Here is a 21,758-nt window from a genome sequence, read left to right as displayed (position 1 = left end):
TTAAAAATGCTGGGAATGTTGAAGCTACAAGCCCTTGAAAAAATATTCTCCTCCTATGCAACACGCCAAAAGACATGGATGCTTAAAACTAGGGAAAGACCCACTCCTCCTCCAGCCTGCTGGGTGGAGCCAGGAGTGCAAACGAAATCTCTTCTGGCCAAGCCCCCCTGTTAGTTTGGCACTAACAGAACTGGCAAACATGAAGAAAAATAAATTTGAAGTAACAGGAAGAAAAATGAAGGTGGAGGAGAAAAAAAAACTGAGGAGTCAAGAAAAAAAACATTCTTCATCCTGCTTCCTTTGCTATTCAACACTACTGGCAGGGTTATCTTTGTACAGGAGCAGGACCCCATTTGATTGTAGGCGGAAGCATCACAAACTGTCTCAGAGAAGACTTCCTTGTCATACCTCCAAAATAATGTTCCTCTGCTCTTCTGCAGAGTTGGCCTACAAGGTTGGCAGGGAATGATCTTTAGGGTCCCTTCCAAGCCATTCTATGATCCTACAAATTAAACTTACTGTCTTTGTGAGAAAGGAGGAGGCAGCCACCACCCATGTGCTAGGTTGCACAGCAGGTAGGCAGCAGAGTGAGACTCCTTTGCACCGTTTTTCTGCTTATGCACCACAAGACTGGAGGCAGAGAATAAGGCAGTTGCTGCTCTGACAGACACAGGGTTGAGTTTCATGGGCTGTAGCTTCTAGGCAAGCTGTTGCTGTTGAAAGCAAATTAGATCGGCTGGGCATCAAGCAATGCCTTCCATCAGTTTTCTCCACCCACCACCGCAATCTTGACATTTTGTTCATGCCATCAGTGCCAACTGCTTCAGAAAGCCAGCTGCAACACCTACTGGAAGGACAAGAACACCACCGATGAGGAGAACAAGTGGGAAACTGCTCAAAGTTGAGGTGAGGAAGCTTTCTTCAGCCTTAGTCCAAGCAGAAGACGGGGTTCTCTAGGAAGACAGCGAGCTTGCTGGCCACCACATCCAGGTCACTGGTGTTGGCATATTTGAGCAGATTGGTGTTCTTGACAAAGTAATGCTTGAGGAAGTGCTGGCTCACACACTTGTGCAGTTTCTGCACCAGCCTCAGGAAGGCTTCATGAAAGCAGCGCCAATCCTTGGTGCGTGGGTATTTTTCGCACGTCCAGAATAGCACTGTCTGCAAGAAGCAGATGGGAAAGAAGAGGTGTTAAAGGTTCTGCTAAGGGCTCACACAGCTTGCTAAGGCAGTTAGAGTGCTGGTAAGTGGCTGACAGCCTTGGAAATTGGAGAGCCTCGCACTGCAGTCTTCCTGCATTAATGATTCTGTAACAGAGGGATCACAACCAGCAGCCTAAGGGAGAGCCCTTTCACCTTCCCTTGGCTGTCCCTTTTCCTTTGCCTTGCAAAACTCGCTGGACTTACCAAGGATCCTGCACAGATGGCCAGAACAGGCAGGGAAGGAGGATTTGCAAAGGCCAGGGACCTCTGCAGAAATGCCAGGTGTTTTAAGCTGTAGAAAGTGACCTATTATATAAGTGTAGAAGTGTAGAAGTGCAAGGAGGGAGAGAATAATAATCTTATGAGCATAGCTGTTAGCTTCAGCCATACTTGTGCTGAAGATGCACACAGATTTTCTTTCTAGGTACACTGGGATTCCAAGCAACTCTTGCCTGTCTTCTTCTGACACAAAATACAGCATGTGTTACGATCTCTTCCTCCAAGTTTATTTCATGTGAAATCATAGAATGGCTTGGGATGTAACAGACTTCAAAGACCAGCTAGTTCCAGCCCCCTGCTGTAGGCAGCGTTGCCAGCCGCTAAATCAAGACCGACCAGGAATCCATGAAGCCTAGCCTTTAATGTCTCTGGGGTGCAGCATCCACACGTTCTCTGGGTAGCCTGTTCCTGCGCCTCACCACCCTCTGAGTGAAGAACTTCTTTCTAACATCCAACCTAAACCTCCTCTCTTTCAGTTTAAATCCATCCCCCTTGTCCTATCACTATCTGCATAAAAAGAGAAATCAATAGATTAAAAAATGAATTCCATATGATTATTGCTCTCATAACATTATTTTCATGTTGCCCATATTACATTTTTACAGGCTTTTCTGTTTGTGAAGAATTTTTTGGATATACAGTTAGTGTACCAAAAAAAGCAATATTGACCATCTTCATCAACCTGAAAATCATTTCTAAAACAAAAAAGTCACTGATCTTGGGTGCAAGAATTCCACTCTGTTTCTTAGTGTTCTCTTAACTCAAATTTTCTTTTTCAAATTCAGTGCCCCAAAGAGACCTCCAAGAGATGCTGTGATAAACGGCTGAACTACAGCCTTCAATTCCTCTGCTTCCTCAAAGTTAAGAATTTCATCAAAATAAGGCATTATTTTCTAGATTGCCTGTTTTCCCCCTCCACTTGGCCTTGCAATAGTTGTAGTGTTGGGGAATTTCTTCTCAGATAGCTTTTCAATTGTGAGCAAATTTTATTCATAGCTGCAATAACCACAAAATCTTTTTGATGTTGCCAGGGAACAAAAGACATGGCGAGGAATTCAAGCTGGAGCTTACTAAGAGCTACTCCTTGGAGGTTTGCAGAGCAGTTATCTCCCATCAGCACCACCGCCGCTTCTGCAAGATCTACAGGCAGTTGTTAGAGTGGAGTTTCCAGAAGCAAGAAAAATAGTGCTGTTTTTCCAGTCAGGTCTTTCAGATTTCCTGATTATGAATGTCATTCCCCTGTAACAGATACTGAGACCGTATCTCGATATCATGGCGATGCCTACCTGAAGATGATAAGCTGTGATGACGGGCTTATTTCCAGCACACCAGACGTCCTCCTTCATCTGCCTCATGACTCTGAAGCATTTCATGCGACAGCCACCATCTTCGTCGAGGCCTTCCATGAGTATATGCTCAGCACGGGAGAAGCACAGCTGCCAGTGATAATTGGAGCGGGCCAAGAGGTCAAAACCAAGCGACTATGGGCAAAAGGGAAAGTGTGTCACCAGATCAGAGGCAGACTTCTCTGAGCAATGCAGAGGGATGTTACAGAGAGGCTGTATGTTAGCAGAGGCAGCAAACATGGTTAATTTTCCCATTGTAACTCCTTGATGGAACAAGCAATTTGTTTTCTTTCCTCATGTGGTGACATCGGTTACTCCTGGGAGATTCAGCTCTAGAGATGCCAGGTACAAACAGTGCTACTAAAGCTGAGGCACAACTCTACAGGCACTTTGCCATAGAGCAGCAGGTCCTGAGCAAGTGGGGAGCAAGCAAGACTGGAAGGCAGAACTCGATGTGTGGGATAATGGCAACTAGGACTGGTCTGTTGCCAAAGAAAAATGTTGAGGTAGTACCCCACTTGCAGAAAGGTTACATGAGACAAAGCAAAATAGCAAGAAAAAAATGCACTCAGCTGAATAGCCAAAGCTATTTGCAAGAAACTCATGCAACAGATGTTAAATCAGTTTTCCCTCCACAGAATTCACCGTCATTAAGGAAATAAATTCTCAATAAAATCCAAATAATTTGAAATATTCTCTGCAGCCTTCCAAACCACTATCACATACCTGCAAAGTAAAGTTCTGCACAGACTTTACAGTTGTTTTTGCACTGCTCACCTTGATGCACTGCACTTTTTCCTGAGATGGCCAACGCTTGAGGCAACGAGGCCACCGGGCTTTCTCAGGCCAGCAAGTTGGAATCTCCACTGTAGGAGCCAGCTCCACCTCAACCTGGAATTCTGATGTTTCCACAGTCACTCGAACCACTGAGCTGAAGCTCTCCAACATTGTCACTTTATCTGTGAAGGAACAATGTGAGAGGTGATAAAGGTGAAAAGATCCTCTCCTTGAGCCAAGCAAGGGGCTGTGTCGTGCCTGTGTCCAAATTGAGACTTGCAGTTCCACTGCTGTCTTAGCACTCTCTTCAGTGACATAAGTGGAATACAAGAGAAAGCTTATTTCAATCTGCCCAAAGGAATGAGAGCAGAGGAAAAACTAAATATGGTCAATGTTGGTCCAACTGTATTCATAGAGGAAGTTTCTGTCCCCATTTTTCCCTGTCATTCTGGATGGATCACTGTTCCTTCAGTTTTGCTGTTCGAGCCAATGATGTGATCATCCTCTAACCCATTGAAATAAATACAGAGCAGATTACCATAAGCAGTTTAAGTAATTGTGTGTTAATCCACCTCAATTCGACTGACGCTGGCTAGGGATTCCAATTCCAAAAGGAGCTCATGCAGCAGACTTGAAGGGACAGTGATGAATGTTTAGGATGGTAACTTCTATTTTCACCGAAGAAATATCCACCTAGTCCTAATGGCAATTTAGCATCTCCTCCAGAAAGCACAGTGGAGTCCATCTCCAGTATAACTTTATAAACATCAGTAAATCTGGGTGTTATTTCCCCACTGAGCCAAGCCTGGCACCAAAACAGGAGCTATACTTCTCCCAAGATCTCAGCAGAGAGACCAAGCAGCTGAAAAGCATTAAAGCCATAGCTTTGTCAGCACTTAAATAAATTCACAGCATTTCCATAAGTATCATGACCGTGCTGCCTATCTTTCCACCAATGGCAAGTGAGGCAACGCAAGAACTCTGTTTTTGCTGGTTCTCAAAGAATTAAAAGAACAGAGAAGCAATGACACTGGAGATGTTTTTATGTAACTTTAGGTGTTCCATGGGATTAAGTTCATTCTTCACACATGCATTTAAAAAAAAAAAAAAAAAAAGAGAAAAGAAAAGCATCCTAACTCAGATCATGTCCTCTGTCTCCATTTCCTTCTAGCTGACCTTAACAAAAATGGAAAGACAATCATCAGCCCAGACATCAGCCACCCCTTGGAAGCACCTATTCTGGCTCAACACCTTGATGAGCTGCAGCTAGACACAGTGGCAGGTTTTCACCTCAGCACGATGACTTCCACATAAGTAAAGCTTCAGATGAAAGCTCTTTCCATATGATCTTCTCTATGAGCCTTAATGGTGACATTTTATCCTTCTTTTCCTTTCAGTAATAACAAACAGTTGCTGGAAGAATGCAATCATCTAGCTGAGCCTGACTTTAACATCTTTCCTCCTGTGAGTAAAATGTGAAGTGTCATCAGAGGAGGTGAAATACGTCTATATTTCTAGAATATGGAAGACCCATTTCAGGCTGCTGATGGGTAAAGATGTTCTGCAAATATGATGTGAGAAAAACCACTGTAGTCTGAACTTGACCATGTCACAGTATCTTAATGTGAAAAGATGAACATAAACCGTTCAGCTTGGATGAAGCCATGTGTTCATTAGCTGCAGTCTATAACATGCCTTTAGGACGCTAAGAATTAAATATGAGGATCACTGTTTAGGCAGCATTTTGCTGCAGATGTCACAGCTATGAAGGCATGTTGCATGCACCACTGATTGCATTATGTCAGCACTTCCAGTACAAATTGCCACAGGATATACACAGGCACTTTGGAATTGCTTACAGAGGAATCAGCATCACTACTGAAAGCAAGTTTCCGTGATATCTACTGAATAGTCTGGGCACTGGGGAACATGGAACACTTGTTCAACAGACTTTTTTTCAAGACCTTCTACATACTGGAAAGATATGGGCACCTAAGTCTTCCCTAGAATATTACCTGCCCTATTCATATTTTCAAACACTTCTCCAGCTTACACACTTTACCCTGTATGCAATTTTTCCTACATCATCTTTCTGACTAGTCAAGTTATATTGCAGCTGCTGTACCAGAAAAAAGATTTTTTTCCCCAAATCCCAAGCTGCTTTGAAAATCTGGGTTGCATCTTGGTTGAGGGTGATGTTGGTGGAGAACTTACCCAAGTTCCCAAAAGAAGAGCACCATTTTGAAGAACTCAAGGTCTACTTAATTCTGTCTTCAGTGCAGGTCTAGATTTGCACCACTGCAATGGGTTAGAAGCTCCCTGACGTTGGGAGGGTTTGTTGTTTTTTAACTTCTAATTATGTGAATGACACAAACACTGTGTACATAGTAGTTCCCCCTCTGCTAGCTGCAGAAGACAGCCAGTTTCCCTTATACCCATCCCCACTAAACTCACTGGAGAGGTTACAGGAAACAATTGACTTTTCCACCAGCTCTCGGAAGACGATAAGGACTTTGGCTGGAACCAGGTCACCTTCAATGTTCACATCTGCTTCGTGCCACTGCTGAAGGCTTTTTGAGAACTGTTCCACCTCGAGCCATTGATGCAGCTCCTCAGGGTCCCGCACAGAGGAGAGTAGCTTAGCTCCATGCACAGTGTAATAACGCCAGTGTCGGACCTGGCTTTCCCTGTACCCAGTCAGGCCACGTAGAGGGACAGTGATGAGAAATTGGCTCGGTGCTAAGACCTAGGAGAGTTTAGAGAGATTAGGAATACAGGCAAGGGCAGATCAGTGATCATGAGGGTTAAGGAAGTAACATGTGCAAATGGAGGCTTTGAAGGGAAAGAAAAAATATGGTAAAATGGGAATGATTGAACACATCCAGGACCTGTTCCATACCTGTCTGAGATTTACCTTGGAGGTACACGGAGTAAGAGGAAATTGTCCTTTAGGAGTCTGATGTGACAGACATGGCCCATAGAAGACAAGAGCACACTCTGGCTGGTTTGCCACCACATCTGCCATAGTTTTCCCCACTCCTTGTTATTTCTAGTCTGCAATTGTACGAAATGTAATAACTAAGAGCTTCCAAGGTGCAGCAGAGCATCAGAGAGCTTGTTCTGAGATTCAGCAATGGGAAACAAAATAGTTCAAGTTCTTAACTCAGAGCCATTACTAGAGATAAGCCTAGAGTTCCACAGTTCCACAGCTGTGTCAAAAGTACACTTTCTGGATCTTCTCCAAAACCCACTAATGACATTAGTAGAATAAGTCCACAGCCCATTCATTTTACAAGCATTTCACTCTGCCTGACTAGAACATCTATCCTCCATTAAGGAGACATAGACATCAAGGCAAGTGACATGCCTGAGCCTACACAGGCAGTGGCATTGTCAAAAATAGGTTTTGGGAAGTGCTGTATGAGGCTGCATCTCCCACTGAGCAGAAGCGAGAAGCAGAGTAAGGATGGAAAAATGATCAATGGATAACACCCAGAAGCAAGCTTGTTTGCAAAACAATTAATCAGCCTCGCTTTGAGGATAACCATTCTCCAACCAAACCAGCACTCAACTGGCATTTGCAGAGTGAGTAAGGTGACACAGAATTTCAGAAAACCTCATACAGGTTCAGGACACAGCCAGAATTGCCAGGTTTGGAAGTATTTGGCAATCTTGGCTGCCGGTGTTGGTTTCCAAACCCATTCAGACTTTTCCTATGTTGACTCTGAAGCTTTTCAACTTCTGTTGAGTCCAAGCCTTACTTACACTGACATTAAGCAGGTAAAAGAGCTGTGTGAGAAAGATGTGGTGACAGCAGTTGCTGAAAGGCTGGAAGGTGGTTACCTCAAGGTCAATTAAGCACCCTTATCATTCTCCAGAAACAATCCCAAGCATATAGATAGTCTTCAGTGTAACTTAGGGTTTAAAATGTTACTGCAGAGGTGCCGAGGCCCGGAGGGCACTGACAAGACCTTAATGGCTCCAAGCAGGCTTTCTGGGGCTCCTACCCACACCTTTGCCCATGGACCTCCATTTCAGCTCAGCCCCAGACGTGCTCCTTCCCATAACAAAACCAGCTTGTAAGGGGGTGGCTGTCATCCTCCTCAAAATCAAAAGGGCATGCCAGAAGGGCTGGGAAACAACAGCCCAGATATAGGCAAAAGGAGAAAGGTGTTGGGGTATAATGCAGATCTGGACCCTATGCAAGTGTATGCTGTTTGACAAGGCTCCAACACCACTTTGAGAGGTTATACTCATACCAAATTCATCTGTGCAGCTAGTGTCCTCACGGCCTAAACAAACCCCAGGTCTCTACCCATGCTCTGTCACACCAGGCTTGCATGCCAGAGCCAGACTTCAGGACCCAAACAAGTCACAGGCCGTGATCCAGGAGCGTTCAGTTCTGCAGCATATAACCTGTGGCCAATCCTGTTGCATTAAAAACCTGCCTGCAGCATGTTGATTAATTTAAGTGCAGCCAGGATATCTCAGGCAAGTGGAAGCATTAGGTTAGAAATACAAGCAATAAATAAAGTTTCTTGCAGAAAGACTAAGATAGCTATGGGAGGACAAGTTAGGAGGATGAATCGTCTGGAGAAGAGGATGGGTGAGGAGGAAGCAGGCACCAGGAGGGTGTTGTACCTGGATGGATGGGTGGAACGGGCGCTTTCCCCGCAGCAGAGCTGACCACTTGGCCAGTAAGCCCGGCTGATCCTGAGAGCAGCAGAGAGGAAAACGAGAATCACACAGATCAGAGAGAAAGCATGTGGCAGGTCATTCATTCACCAAGAAAAGCTGCAAGCGTACTACAAGCCTCTTTGCTAAAGGAAAGAAATCTCCCCTGCCAGCATTACAGAGCTGACTGCTTGGCAATGTGGTTGGCCAGTGCTGTACTAGGAATTACTCTGGATGTTAACCTGCTCCTTACATCTTTATCGAAGCCTCCGCAGCCTTTGCACCAGAACTGCACAGATGGCGGCTGCAAAAAAACCAATGGACCACAACTTGGAAGCTGTAAAAAAAGTGAGCTATTTAATTTGGTCTCTCTGAGTTTTATTTCAAGTTCTCTTAAAGATTTTGGCTTTCTGCCCCTGAGTTGCCGAAATAAAACAACACTGAGTATTAAAAACTTTGTTAAATTCCCCACATAGCCCTGTGTATCTAAAAGGAGGCTTGTATAGTTTCTCAACAAATCTACACTCTGCATCAAGTTAAATTAAATCCTTTTAACCAGAAACTGGAAGTTCTGAAAAGTCACCATAAATTTAATTTACAGGAAAAAAAAAAAAAAAAAAAAAAAAGCTGCAAAATTAAACACAGAATTGTTAATATACTGACTTTCCCTTGAGACAAATCTCCTCTAGGGTGAGTTATCTCAACAACGATATTAAAGATTCTATTTTGTGTAAGCAGAACAGACCAAGTCAAAAACATTTTCTTATTAACCCATTCTTTGCTGCCCCATGCCTACAGCACAAAGTCAGCCAGCCCTCCAAGTGTGATTGTCATTGACTTATAGCACTGGGTTAAGTTAACAAATCTGCCATTTTTTAAGAAAATATGTTTCAGGAATTTCTTTTAAGCTGAGGGTGTTCAGACCAGGCTACAGTATGCCATTCTGATTCTACCGATCAGAATAGGTTGCCTTGTTTTTGTTCTGTTTTGTTTTCCAGAACAGCCATTTTACCTTGGCCCTGGTTTTGTCAGTCCTCGTAAGCCAAACAGATTTGTTCCAGTATGAGAGGTGGGTGGCAGACCACAGAACCAAGGAAGGTGTGGATCAGGATGTGGCACTGTGTTGTGGCACTGTGGTCATTCCTACTGGCAAGCACATCTGCCAGTGTAAATCTGAATGTGTTTATCTGCAGAGCAACAGCCAATTTTCAGCCTGGATGACCCTACTCTGCCTCCACCCCCATGCCCATCAAGCAGCTTCATACCTAGAATTCTTCCTTCTCAATCGTAGACAGCTACAAAAGTTGCCTTATGCTTTCACACACTATGCATTTATCCGTAAGTGGCTGCATTTTAGTGTATGGGTTGACATAACTAGAGTATGCAATCTACTTCAGATGAGAAGGATCATTTTCATCTGAAGTTGCCATTGCTATCAGTTATTACTTATACCCTTGTAGTCATTATTGCTGTGTTAAACAGTCAAAGAAAACAGTCAGTCTCCTGTCACGCCTGGGACAGGACACTGTTGTTTTGGTATCTGATGGTTTAAAATGACTTCTCCCACTAATAAGCATGTTTCTTCCCAGGAAAAAGAAGTTCTAATTCATGACCAAGAAAAAAACAATATATTTTTCTGAAGAAGCTTTTTATGTTCACAGCAGAAGAAAGCATTCTGAAGTTTTTTTTAGTGAGTTGACAGGTTTTTCACCTGTGAAAAATATGAGTCATAGCTCATAGAGGCGTGGGCATTTTTTCCTTTTAATGTTACTGCAGTACTTTTTTTTTTTCCTGTCTTTTGGCTTCTGTGTGCAGATTGACAGCTCTGGCAACAGCGTCTCTTTGTAAAAGCAGCAGCTGTGAAAAGAGACTCTGCCTCATTTACCCATCCCTCTCTGATACACCTCCAGTGTTAAGATGCCCACAAGTACATTCTTATGACTCAGCCAGTCCCCACACTGAAATGTCAGCATATCTTCCGTGGTGTTTTACTTGGAGGTACCTGTCCATACACTTGCAGAATGGAAAATCACTGACTGATTGCCATACAAACTACAGACACTACACTAGATCTCTTGTCCATACCTTAATATTCTCATTGTGAATGCCAGAGTTGGAGATAGCCTGGAATCGTGTGGCCTTATAGCTGATTTCTGTGGTCAGTTGCTGGATGATTTTCTGCACTTCCTCCACCGTTTTGGAGACCAGATAATGGCGTGGCTCCACCTGTCAGTTCCAAGAAAGACACTTCATATTAGAGATAACTGCAGTCTTTGTCTCCAGTGGTAAGAACAATCAGTTTGGTGAACCCTGAAACATACGTGCCTATGCTGCAATGGGAATAAATCTTGTTCCCTTTAGATTACAGTCAACTTACCATGAGATGGAGCTCTTTCTGATGAACACTGAAAGGCAAAATTCAAGACTATAAAGGATTACTTGATATTCTTACGCCACAGCAGTGAATGGAAGAGAAGGATTTAATTACATGGATGAATTTGCTAACAATTAACTGCAGCCTTGTTTTTCACCCATTTTGATCCAGGACAGCCAGTTATTCCCCTTGCAGAGCCACTCTCAGAGTCGGATTACTTTTTGCTCCAAGAGCTGGCAAGACTACAAGAATAATAGATAACTCTTGCATTAATCAGACTGCAACTATATGTGGCAACAGTGTAGTACAGTGAAAATATCCATACTATCTTCATATCTTAATACAGGGTCCCTGCTTAGACTGTGACAAGGTATCTTGCCAAAGATGTTCCCGTTGAGGGCTGGGAGTTTGTGTGACCTGGTAGATGGTCTTTCAATTCAAGCAGCATTAGTGCAATTATTTATAAAAAAAATATTTCAGTGGAAGGTCTGAAGCGAAGAATGGATAACTGCTAGCCTAGGACCAGTTATCCAAGGAAGAGCAATTGGAAAGTTGGAATAAACTCCTCTCCTTTCTCAGCCAACAAAACTGGTTGTTGGGATTGTTCAGTCTGGAGGAGGCTCAGTGGAGACCTTATTGCTCTCTACAACTGACTGAAAGAAGGTTGTGAAGAGGTGGGGTCAGCCCCATATCCCCACGTAACTAGCAATAGAGGGAATGGCCTCAAGTTGTGACAGGGGAGATTCAGGTTGCAGGTTAGGAGCAGTTTCTTCTCTGAAAGGTTGATCAGGTGCTGGAATGGACTGCCCAGGGATGTGGTGGAGTCACCTACCCTGGAGAAACACTTAGATGTTGTACTAAGGAACATGGTTTAGTAGGGAAATATTGGTGGTAGGAGGATGGTTGGATAAGATGATCTTGGTGGTCTTCTCCAATTTTGGTGAGTCTATGATAAGTAACAGTATTTTTACTAAGCCTTTACAGTATCTACAAGAGGGAAACACATCAAGAGAGCGGTATTATATCCCCTTGGCCAGACTCTCATCTACCTCTGGCATCCCGATTTTTTGCTATGGTAATAACACATAGTCCCTTACGCTTGTATCTAATACAGACGTAATACACGTATCCACCTGTAGCTATAGCTACTTTCTTTCACTAGTCCAGATGAATGCCTTAGTTCTCAGAGCAGTCCAATGAACTTGACTTGCTCAACAAGACACCTAAAGGCTCCTTCAACAAGTAAATGTTATGAGTGACAGTGAAAGTTATCCTCCCCTAAGAGCTTTCAGAGTCTACAAATAAACTGTTTAAAGTGTATCATCACCGTTGGTTGGCTCAAGCTGAGCTCCAGGACTGCCCCTTGTACTCCTTCCTCATGCTGTGTTCTCTTTGAGTGCTACCTGTCAGAAACACCTCCTTCTCTTTCTGGCATCCTGGAAGAATCCATCCAACCTAGCATGGTCTTATTTAATTGCACCTTCACTGCCTACTTGCTGAACTTCAACTGTTGCCACAAAGTCTTAGGACAGTACAGACTCTAAAAACTTCAGGGAGGTACCACTAAACAACTCTGTCTGCATGTAGGTCCTCATCACTGAGGCAAGGATGGAAGAACAAATGACATGAGACATGTGTTACCCACAGCTAATTCCAAATACCTACCCAGTCTGCTACTGCAAAGTAAAACCTTCCTACAGAAGGGAAGCCATAAACATCAGAAGACAGAATATAAGCAAGTGAAACCAATTTCTGAAGGGCCAAGGCATTTATCTAATGTGTTTAGCACCAGCATGAACACATCGGGAAAGAAGTCAGAAACAGTTCTTCATCAGACAGCCATTTCTACCACCTATTAGTGTTTCCAAGTGTTGACTTCAGAAGTTTGCCAGAACAACAAGGTTGATTAAGGCTTCATTATGGACGAAAGAAAAAGGACTAGGATTGACTGGAAGTTGTGAAGAATGTTTGAGTTTGCTTTCAATTTCCCAATCACCTGCACTAAGTATGCACTCGCGTATTTCCTTTGCTGGATGAGTGGGTTAAGGAAGAAGTCATTGGTATCAGAGATTCATTGCTCCAGGAAGAAACTAGTAACAGTAAGTCATCAGAGCTGGAAGGCTGCTAGAAAACAAATTTTCAGTTAAAAAGGAAAACATTTGCTTCTATGAGCCTCAGAGCAAGGCTCCACGTCTGTTCTGTACACATGGTGGCTGTACGAGCATCTCCCTTGTGCACGGCTTCCCTCCGTTCCTTCTTTTATAGCTCTATAAGTCCTTAGAGAATGGTTCACTGTTATAGCTCACTGAATAGATTCTGATGGAATGCTCTTCCAATGCAAAACACTGAATAGGCAAAAATGGAAGCTCTCAAAGGCATTTGATTACTTGTCACCAAAACATTTCCGTAGAAAAAAAAACCAAACATTTGTTACCAGCCCTTTGATGGTATTAGAATATTTCATCCTTTTCTGAAAGTAGGACTTAAAGCTTTCCACTTGGAAATCATTTTTCATTTCAGTGTCTTGCATTTTGTAATGAGACAATCAGATAGAAGTTAACTAAGCATTATGATGAAGCACAAGCTTTAAAAAAACAATATATTACAGCTCATTTAGAATCCCTTTTCATAGAATGTACAGTTTTATTGATTATTTTTATTGTTTTACTTCATTTCATACTGGAGAAAAATATCACAGTGCAGGAATAACTCTATGAAATAGAAAATGTATCTCCAACCTGCCTGTACTGAGACTTGCTATTCAGTTGTGTGAAGTATCCTCAGCTGAGGTGACAGAAAATGGGAGAATTCAAGCTGTTTTCACCTCTCCCCAATTCCTGCATGCATCATTTTAAGAATCAGCCCCTGCTGTTGTGGCTTTGGTCTTGTATCTGTCAATCCAAGACCACTGGACAAGGAAAGAGGTGAGGGCTTCTCCCTAGATTAAGTGCTAGTGATCAGAGCTCATCTCACATCTGGAATTATGAGAGTGGGAACAAAAACTCAGGAAATATGAAGATATAGAAGAGAACATGCAACTCGGAAAACAAGGCTACTGGCCAAGATCTCTGATAACATTCTGCAACAGAAACCTAGAAATCTCATTAGAAATACAGTTCTCATAAAACTTCACCCAGTCATGTCTCAAAAAACGAAGACAGAAGGCAAGCAACTAACTGTCAAGTTTGGCACCCTTCTGAATCAACACCTGGTGTGGGAGACAGAAAATCTGGACAGATAAAGCCTTACCTTGCTCTGGATGTAGATTTCTACTTCTTCATCTGTGAATGGTTTCATGGCAAGATGGTCGTCACTGTTCTCTAAAGTGTGAATTTGCTCTTCACTTGTTCGCCTGCATCTGGAAACAGGAGGGACACTCAGAGAGAGCTGCTCAGAGCCAACTAATTCCTCTGTGCATGAAGAAATGGAGAGAGAAGCAAGAAAATATGCCTTTTTTTTTCACCCCCTCTGGCCTGAATAGCCCAACTTCTTAGGAAAATTAGCTCCAGTTATTATTTTCTAAACTTGACCATTATTATTTTTGCTATGATTACTCTTAAACGGTACGTCTTGCATGCAGGCACACCCACAAATGTCCCAGTTACTGCTTTGTCTCGGCAGATCCTTTCAGGTTGCACTGCAGACCGAGTCGGTTCATGCACAGCATTATCATTCTGTGCACCACAAGTACTTCCCTGCCTCTCTAGCCCTTCATTAAACCATTTGTCAAACACTGCCAGTTATCCTTTGTTGACTTCAATCCACACATTTTCCATCGGAAACGGTGTGGGTATTTTTACACTCTGATCATTCATTTGGGTTGCAGGCTTCAGTCTCGGTTCCTCTCTCCTTATATCTCCTGCCTCTCTCCAGCTGTATTGACAGTAAATATCCTGCTGCCCGTCCCCTCCTGGTTGCTTGCTTTGCTTTCTTTACAGTAAACAGGCAGAACACTCTCTCCCACTTTCTGACAGCAGCTCAGCTAACAACCCTGCATGGATAAATCAGTGAGAAAAACAATTGATCAGGATTTATTGATCCAGTGAGGGTTGCTGGCTTTTAAAAAAAAGGGTTACATCAGCACATGGAAAGGAATGATGGAGTATATGGATGAGATCCAATGCTGCTTCCTTACCAGGGAAGGCACACTCTACTTTATTTCCCCTGCAAATTGAACTTTGACATCCCTTGACTGACATTATCATCACAGCAGCTAGCAAATAGCAGCACATCCATAGGCACTGGGTGCTATCTCAGAATCCCAGAGCAGGCTCTTTCGTTGCTGTGTATCTTTTGTGATCATCATTTCTTATTAAGAGCTGAATGCTAAGTACGTTAATGGAGAACCAATACCTGAAGACATCCAATCTCCCAAAATTTACAAATCAAACTTCTCTCCGTGCCTCCCTGGCACCAAAGCTGCCTTTTTCTTTTTGCCAAGAGACTTGGGGAATATTCAAAAAGACATATAGAATCACAGAGATGGCTTGGGTGGGAAAGGACCCCCAGAATTAACAAGCTCCAACCCCTTGTCACGGGGCTAGAGCACCAGCCTCCAGATCTGGTACTAGGCCAGGTTGCCCAGGGCTCCCAAACCTGCCTCCTTGGGAGATGGAGCCCTCTATTTTCAGGAATCCTACCTCATCATTTCTAGCTTCAAGACTTACTGGATGTCTTCCACCTGAGGGGCCAGTGGTGTGAGAGCCCTGCTAGGAAGATCAGATAGAAGACAGGATCCAAAACAAGTAGGCTGCAAAGGGCTTGTAGGGCTGTGTTAGATGGAATTAGTTCAAACAGTGTGCAAAGGAGGAAAATGAGCTTCACAAATGGTCAGATTTGGCTAAAAATATGTCTCTAATACCTTAACTCCCTCGTGCCCCCTCAGGTGCTGTATGCACAAAGATAACTTCCATAGCAACCTCAGTACCACACATTACTTCAATATCCAGAACATCAGGAATGTATTAGGAAACAAGGAGCCAGTCTCACTTTCTTGTACCTATTAGGTCTCTCCTTGTGACAGCTGTCTGGAGTCACAGGTGCTGGCAGATACCCAAAAAGCATGGGTTTGGTCATTTTTCTTGTATACAATAAAACTCTTCGAGTTTATCAACACTTTCCACTGTAAGCACTTCTCCAAGAGGGTCTAGACATCCCCAGCTCCCTTCTCCTCCCTATAGAGAAGAATATGGCATGAGAATGTCCCTCAGGAGGTCTTCACTTATACATAGCTAGCTGACCACTGACAGTCCCCCAGTTTCTGCTTGATGAGCATCCATTGGTTTATCCAGCTGTTCACATGCATTTCCCATCCAGGCTTCAATATCTTCAGTCATAGTTTCCTGCTGATCTATGTAAATTATTTTGAATTTATTCAGCTGTATTACACACTCCCCCTTTGTTTTATTTCAGTGCCCACGTAGCACCTTCTAACAGCATTCACTGTGGCCAGTTTCCTCCGTACCTCTTTTGTTTTGTACCTGTACCCTCAGTTGCTTATTGATATGCTTCTAAGAGTATTTAAGGATTTCTTAAGATCTCCAACTATATTGATCCTATGATAGGTCATCTCTGTTTGGGCCTTTGGCAACACTCAGAACTGGATATGATTGTGGTTCTGGGAAGCCCACACAATAGTATTTGGTGAATATATACCTTGAGTTGTATTGGATTGGTTCTTGTATCTTCTGAAGCTGACAATTACGGATGATTTCTATGCTTGTCTGGCTTTCCTTCCTTCATTCTTTAGTTCTATAAAGATGACAAATATATTTCAAACATGCAGTCAAAAAGCATTTGAACCACGAAGTGCACAACAACAAAAAAATCACGAGCATCGTGTAAATAAGAACAGTAGTATTAGCTGTACAAGAAAGTCCAATATTGTGGTATTTTCTGTTTTGAAGCTATCTGGAACAGTTACTCATATGGAACAGTAGGCACGCATTAGAAAGCCTCTACTAAATCACACAAATGAGTTAGCCCAGTGTACTGCTTGTGACTCATAGATGATCTGCAGTGGTAACAAATAAGCCCCATTGAAGAGATGATACTGCCATTCAGATGAAATACACCACTTAATTTGCAGTTGCTAATGATGACCCATCACTTCTTGCTCTAATTACCAGAGGCATTAAGTCTGCTGCCAAAGCGTGTACTTGGGTCAGGAGAGGCTACCAAAACAAATCATCCCTGTAGATTTAATAATCTCTGACAGTCCTCTTGCCTTCTTAAACTGTTGCCCTGTTTCTCCCCATTAGTGGACTAAGTGACTGTACAAAATAACTGTAGCTTGAATCCCCTATATTTATGCTGTAACAGTCTTTAGCAGCAATGGCTCAGTATTACTCAGTCTCCATTCAGAGGATACTAGCATAACATAACCAGACTTTTTAGGAGCACAAGATCTGTGTGTTGATTTGTTTGGTTTTCTTTGTTTGTTTGTTTGTTTTTTTCCCACTTTGTCTTTCAACAGAGAGATATGAACAAAAGGGAGGCTTCAATGACAAAAGCCTGGGATGGGTTACAGGGAAAAGAAAGTGTTGCTAATTCACTCTGACAGCATGAGAATCATGTATGGATGCCAAATTGAAATGCTTCTCTGCTCATTCCCACTCCTCACTGATCAATACTTGGCAAGCTCCAAATGCTCCTACTGCTTGGTCTCACTGCCGTGCATTCTTACATCAGCCCTGGACCTGTACTACATGCACATGAAGCAAGCTAAAGGCTATATCCTTTCTACTCTAAGCACAGCACTGGATCGGGTGTAGCTTGATGTCTTTTCTCCACTTGTGACCAGACTGGACATGTCAGAAAAAGGCAACTAGACTTTGCCAGAAAATAGTTCCCTCACCTGGGAAATCTTGAAATTCAAAACAATTTGCAACCTGAATCTTTTCAGGCTTTGGAGTATTATTTCTAAAGAAAGTGATCATCCCAGGAGAACCAGTTGAGGATGCAGAAAATGCTGAAAATTACTGAGATTGTGAAGCAGTTGCCCTCCACTGACCACCCCCAACCAGCAAATTCATGCAAATGCAGTCTGTTTTGCAGCTGTTAAGCAGCAAGTCACAGGGTAATGAACACAGAACGTACAGCTTGATTTCTAGTGTTGCTAAGATTACCAGCACCTGGTGCGGTGAGTTGTGTAGAGAGCCTGGAAATCTCCAAGTTCATAATGGTCAGCTCAAGGGGCAGCGTGGGAGACAGGCTGCACCAGCTCTGAGGTTCCCAGGACAGTTCTGACTGAGACACAGGCAAGAAAAGGCACCGTTTGACTTCTTAGTCCATGCATTGCCCTCTAGAAATTCATTGAAGTAGTCAAATTTGGTGCACTGAGATTTAAACAAAATATGTCAGCAGACCATTTCCAAGTGTCTGTAAAGGATATTTTTCCTCCATGACTGTTTTATCCACCACTAAACTACAGGGACTGATCTCATTTCAATCGGCGGGTCCCACCATCCTGAGAAGCCACTTGCAGCCAACATTCATACGGACAGGGGCCTTCCAGCACTTTTATTTATATGCCTTGGTGAATGGCCTGAATGCCAGGAAGAAAATATAAAACACTGAGGAACTCTCACTGATTTAAACACATGGTTGGAAGAGCTGCATCTGGAGGAAACGCGATGTTTGGCAGAGCACAGTGTGACTGGAAAAGCATTTAGCACTAGAAGTCACGGCAGGTGAGAAAAAGCTGCTGCACATTTGGGCTCAGCATGGGTTTGCTCAGCTCCTGGTAGACTGATTACTTTCAACTGTCAGGAAAAATACTTTAAATATAGAGGCACAGTAACTCCAGGACCAAGACCACAGCCAACCTTTAAAAGAGCCAGGAGAAGAAGCATGCTTACTGCAATGGCTGGTCTATGTGGGGCAGAATCAGATTGTGCCACAGCACTTGTAGGAGCTGATAAATTTCTGTGGCTGCCTTCCAGAGCACAAATAACGTCCACTTTTATTATTTTTTACACTTTGCTGCTGTGTCCAAATTGACCTGATTCCTAACTTATTGCTCGGGTCTATGGTAGTTTGAAGCAAATTGAATAAATCACTAGTGCTAAGTAAGAGTAGTCACTGCAATGCAAACTCACTTGGAAATGAGGGAGTCGAGCTGGCATTCCTGCTTATGTGCTTCATCCAGAAACTGACTGTTCAGAAAACGTGCTCGCTGGAGCCAGTACTAGAAACTAGGCTTCATATCTCACAGGAAGTGACAGCTCCGTGGCCAGTAGGTCTATTGCTTTCTGTAGGTGAAAATGTAATCATTTTAGAACAAAGAAGCAAGTGGGTGAGAAGGGTCCCAGTCTGAGAGCCAGATCCTTGGGAGCTACTTAGAATAGAATTATAGAATCATTAAGGTTGGAAACACCTCTAAGATCATCTAGTCCAACCATCAACCCATCCTCACCATGCCAATTTAGCTGCATCCCCGAGTGCCGCATCTTCATGTTTCTTGAACACCCCCAAGGGACAGTGACTACATCACCTCCCTGGGCAGCTGTGCCACTGCCTCACTACTCTGTCTGAGAAGACATTTTTTCTACCATCCAACCTGAACCTCCCCTGATGCAGCTTGAGGCCATTCCCTCTTGTCCTATTGCTGTTACCTGGGAGAAGAGGCTGAACTCTACCTCACTACAACCTCCTTTCAGGGAGTTATAGAGAATGATCAGGTCTCCCCTGAGCCTCCTTTTCTCCTGACTTTTCTCCAGAAAAATCTCAGTTCCCTCAGGTGCTCCCTGTAACACTCACACTCCAGACCGTTCACAGCTTTGTTGCCCTTCTTTTGGATATTTCTGGGAGCTAGGAGATGTAATTGTATGGGAGGGAGAAACTCACATGGAAAACAAAACAAGAGTAAAGGGGGCTGGACTTCCAAAACTCACCGTTAAACTGAAGGACATCAAATCATCTGTGGTTTTATGCAGTCTTTATTGGCAGTGTAATCTACAGTAAAAGAAGCTGTTTGATCACACTTCTCAGCTTGTGTCACACCATGTACAGCTAATAAATACCAAACATAAAGCCAACAAGCGTCCCCCCAGGATATGTTAACTTGACTGCTGTGCTGTATTCTGAGGGAGATTTTGTCAGTATACCTTTAGGAATGACCAGAAACAAGCACAGACAACTTGCATATTTTGGATGGGATGAAGGGAGAGAAGGGGAGGATCAGTAAGAGACTCTATAGCATGAGGTCCTTGAAGAAAACAGCTGCAGAGAAAACAATAAAACAGACAAGAGAGCACCATCAGAAGGGCAAAAAGAAATCCACTTTATTAGAAGGATACTACATGTACCACAAAGCAGGCCAAGAGATTCAGCAGACAAGCTGCAGAGAGAACTCGCCCTTGTCTGAAAGAGCATCTCAGCAGAGGTTTCAGTTGGGTCTGCTCAGAGAACTTCTAGACAAGGGAGATCATGACCTGCATTGCTACACACTCCAGCTCCAGTTACTGGAGTTACAGCTAACAGCCTCCAGCCTGATCTGTGTCTGGCGAATAGACATTATTCTTGTAGTTGGCAACTTCTAAAAATGTGTCATCAGGAGCTGGCAGCAAAAGGAGGAATGCGATTGCATTTTCTAAGCAAACTTCCTCCTCTACCTGAGACCATAAAGCTATACAGCTTCAAGCGAATCCCTCCTGTCAGCTGCCCAGCCCTTTCCACTTTATTGGCTGCTTTGTGCAGTCAAAGCCAAACCGCCCAAGGGAAAGGGGTCAATCATTTGTGCTGCATCTGTTCCAGGCTGTGGCATGGCACAGGGTAGATATTTAGGGCTGGAACTAGTTAAATGCAAATTCAGAGCATGGAAAGAAGGACTAGGGGAGGAGAAACTATGCTGGAATAAAAGCACTGGGAATGTGCAGAGGAAGCAGCTTGATTAATTAGACCCAGGAGCAAGTGTATCTCTGCTCCTCGGGCTTTTCCTGGAGGGAAGAGAAGGTATTACACACACATGTGTGGGAAGGTGAAGTTTAGGAAGGAAAACAAGATAAATAATGTCTGGGAAGACAAGGAAGGGCTGCTTCTTCACCATGCTGAGTTTGGGTCAGAAGGGAAGAGGAAGCAGAGAAGCGTTTACGGAAGCACCATTCCATCTCTGATAGCAGGAACTGGACAAGAGAGATCTCATTCTAAAAGGTTCAGAGAATGTCTACTGCTTTCACCACTCTATCAAACAACACCAAATGCCATCAGCTGTATTCCAAAGTTTGAGGATGTAAGAGACTCTCAGTTCAACCCTCAGAAAAGGCCACAGTGCAAACACTTGATCCTACTCTCATGCATATTTTTTCTAAAAGCCACATTATCCCAATGGTTTACCCTTCTACATATTACGCAAGGATTAGAGCATTCAAATTTCAAGTCCTAGGAATTCTCAATTCCTCTGTAACATCCTTATGCCAACTTCAGTAGGGATGCCCAAAATCCCTCCTGATTAGGGATCATTAGTAAATACTGATTGAACATAAGCCATGGTCCATCCAGAGAGACCTACACAGGCTCAATCAGTGGGCCCAGCTGAACCCCAAGAGGTTCAACAAATCCAAGTGCAAGGTCTTGCACCTGGAGTATTGCATCCAGATGTGGAGTCCTCAGTACAAGAGAGACACAGACCTGTTGGAGTATGTCCAGAGGAAGGTCACAAAAATGATTCAAGGGATGGGACACCACTCCTATGAGGACAAGCTGAGAGAGCTGGGTCTGTTCAGCCTGGAGAAGAGAAGGCTCTAGGGAAACCTGAGAGCAGCCTTTCAGTACCTAAAGGAGGCTATAAGAAAGAAGAGGATGGAGTCTTTAGCAGGCTCTTTGATGATAGAACAAGGGGAAATGCTTTCAACAGATGAGATTTAGACTGGAAGAAGTGTTTTGCAATAACAGTAGTAAAGCACTAGAATAGGTTGCCCAGAGAGGTGGTGAATGCCCCATGGTTACAGACATTGGGCTAAATGGAGCTCTTAGCAACCTGGCCTAGTTGTAGATGTCCCTGTTCATTACAGTAAAATTGGATGAGGTGACCATTAAAGGTCCCTTTCAACTCAAACAATTCTATGTTCCAGGATAAGTACATTAGCTCAAATTTTAGATGGGACT

General features: G+C 43.4%; 1 protein-coding gene across 1 annotated transcript; it reads right to left on the bottom strand.

Moving 5' to 3' along the window:
• Window positions 1–927: 927 nt before the first annotated feature.
• On the bottom strand, window positions 928–13,949 carry MAB21L3 (mab-21 like 3; the record flags this gene model as incomplete). The annotated part of the gene is made up of 7 exons (XM_079541055.1): window positions 928–1,161; window positions 2,768–2,962; window positions 3,605–3,786; window positions 6,059–6,350; window positions 8,246–8,317; window positions 10,364–10,504; window positions 13,902–13,949. 7 exons carry the CDS (start codon window positions 13,947–13,949, stop codon window positions 928–930), a joined length of 1,164 nt encoding a protein of 387 aa, XP_079397181.1.
• Window positions 13,950–21,758: the final 7,809 nt, after the last annotated feature.

The sequence above is a fragment of the Tetrao urogallus genome (assembly GCF_951394365.1).
Source record: "Tetrao urogallus genome assembly, chromosome: 1".
NCBI lineage: Eukaryota > Metazoa > Chordata > Aves > Galliformes > Phasianidae > Tetrao > Tetrao urogallus.
This window is presented reverse-complemented; position numbering and strand designations above follow the sequence as displayed.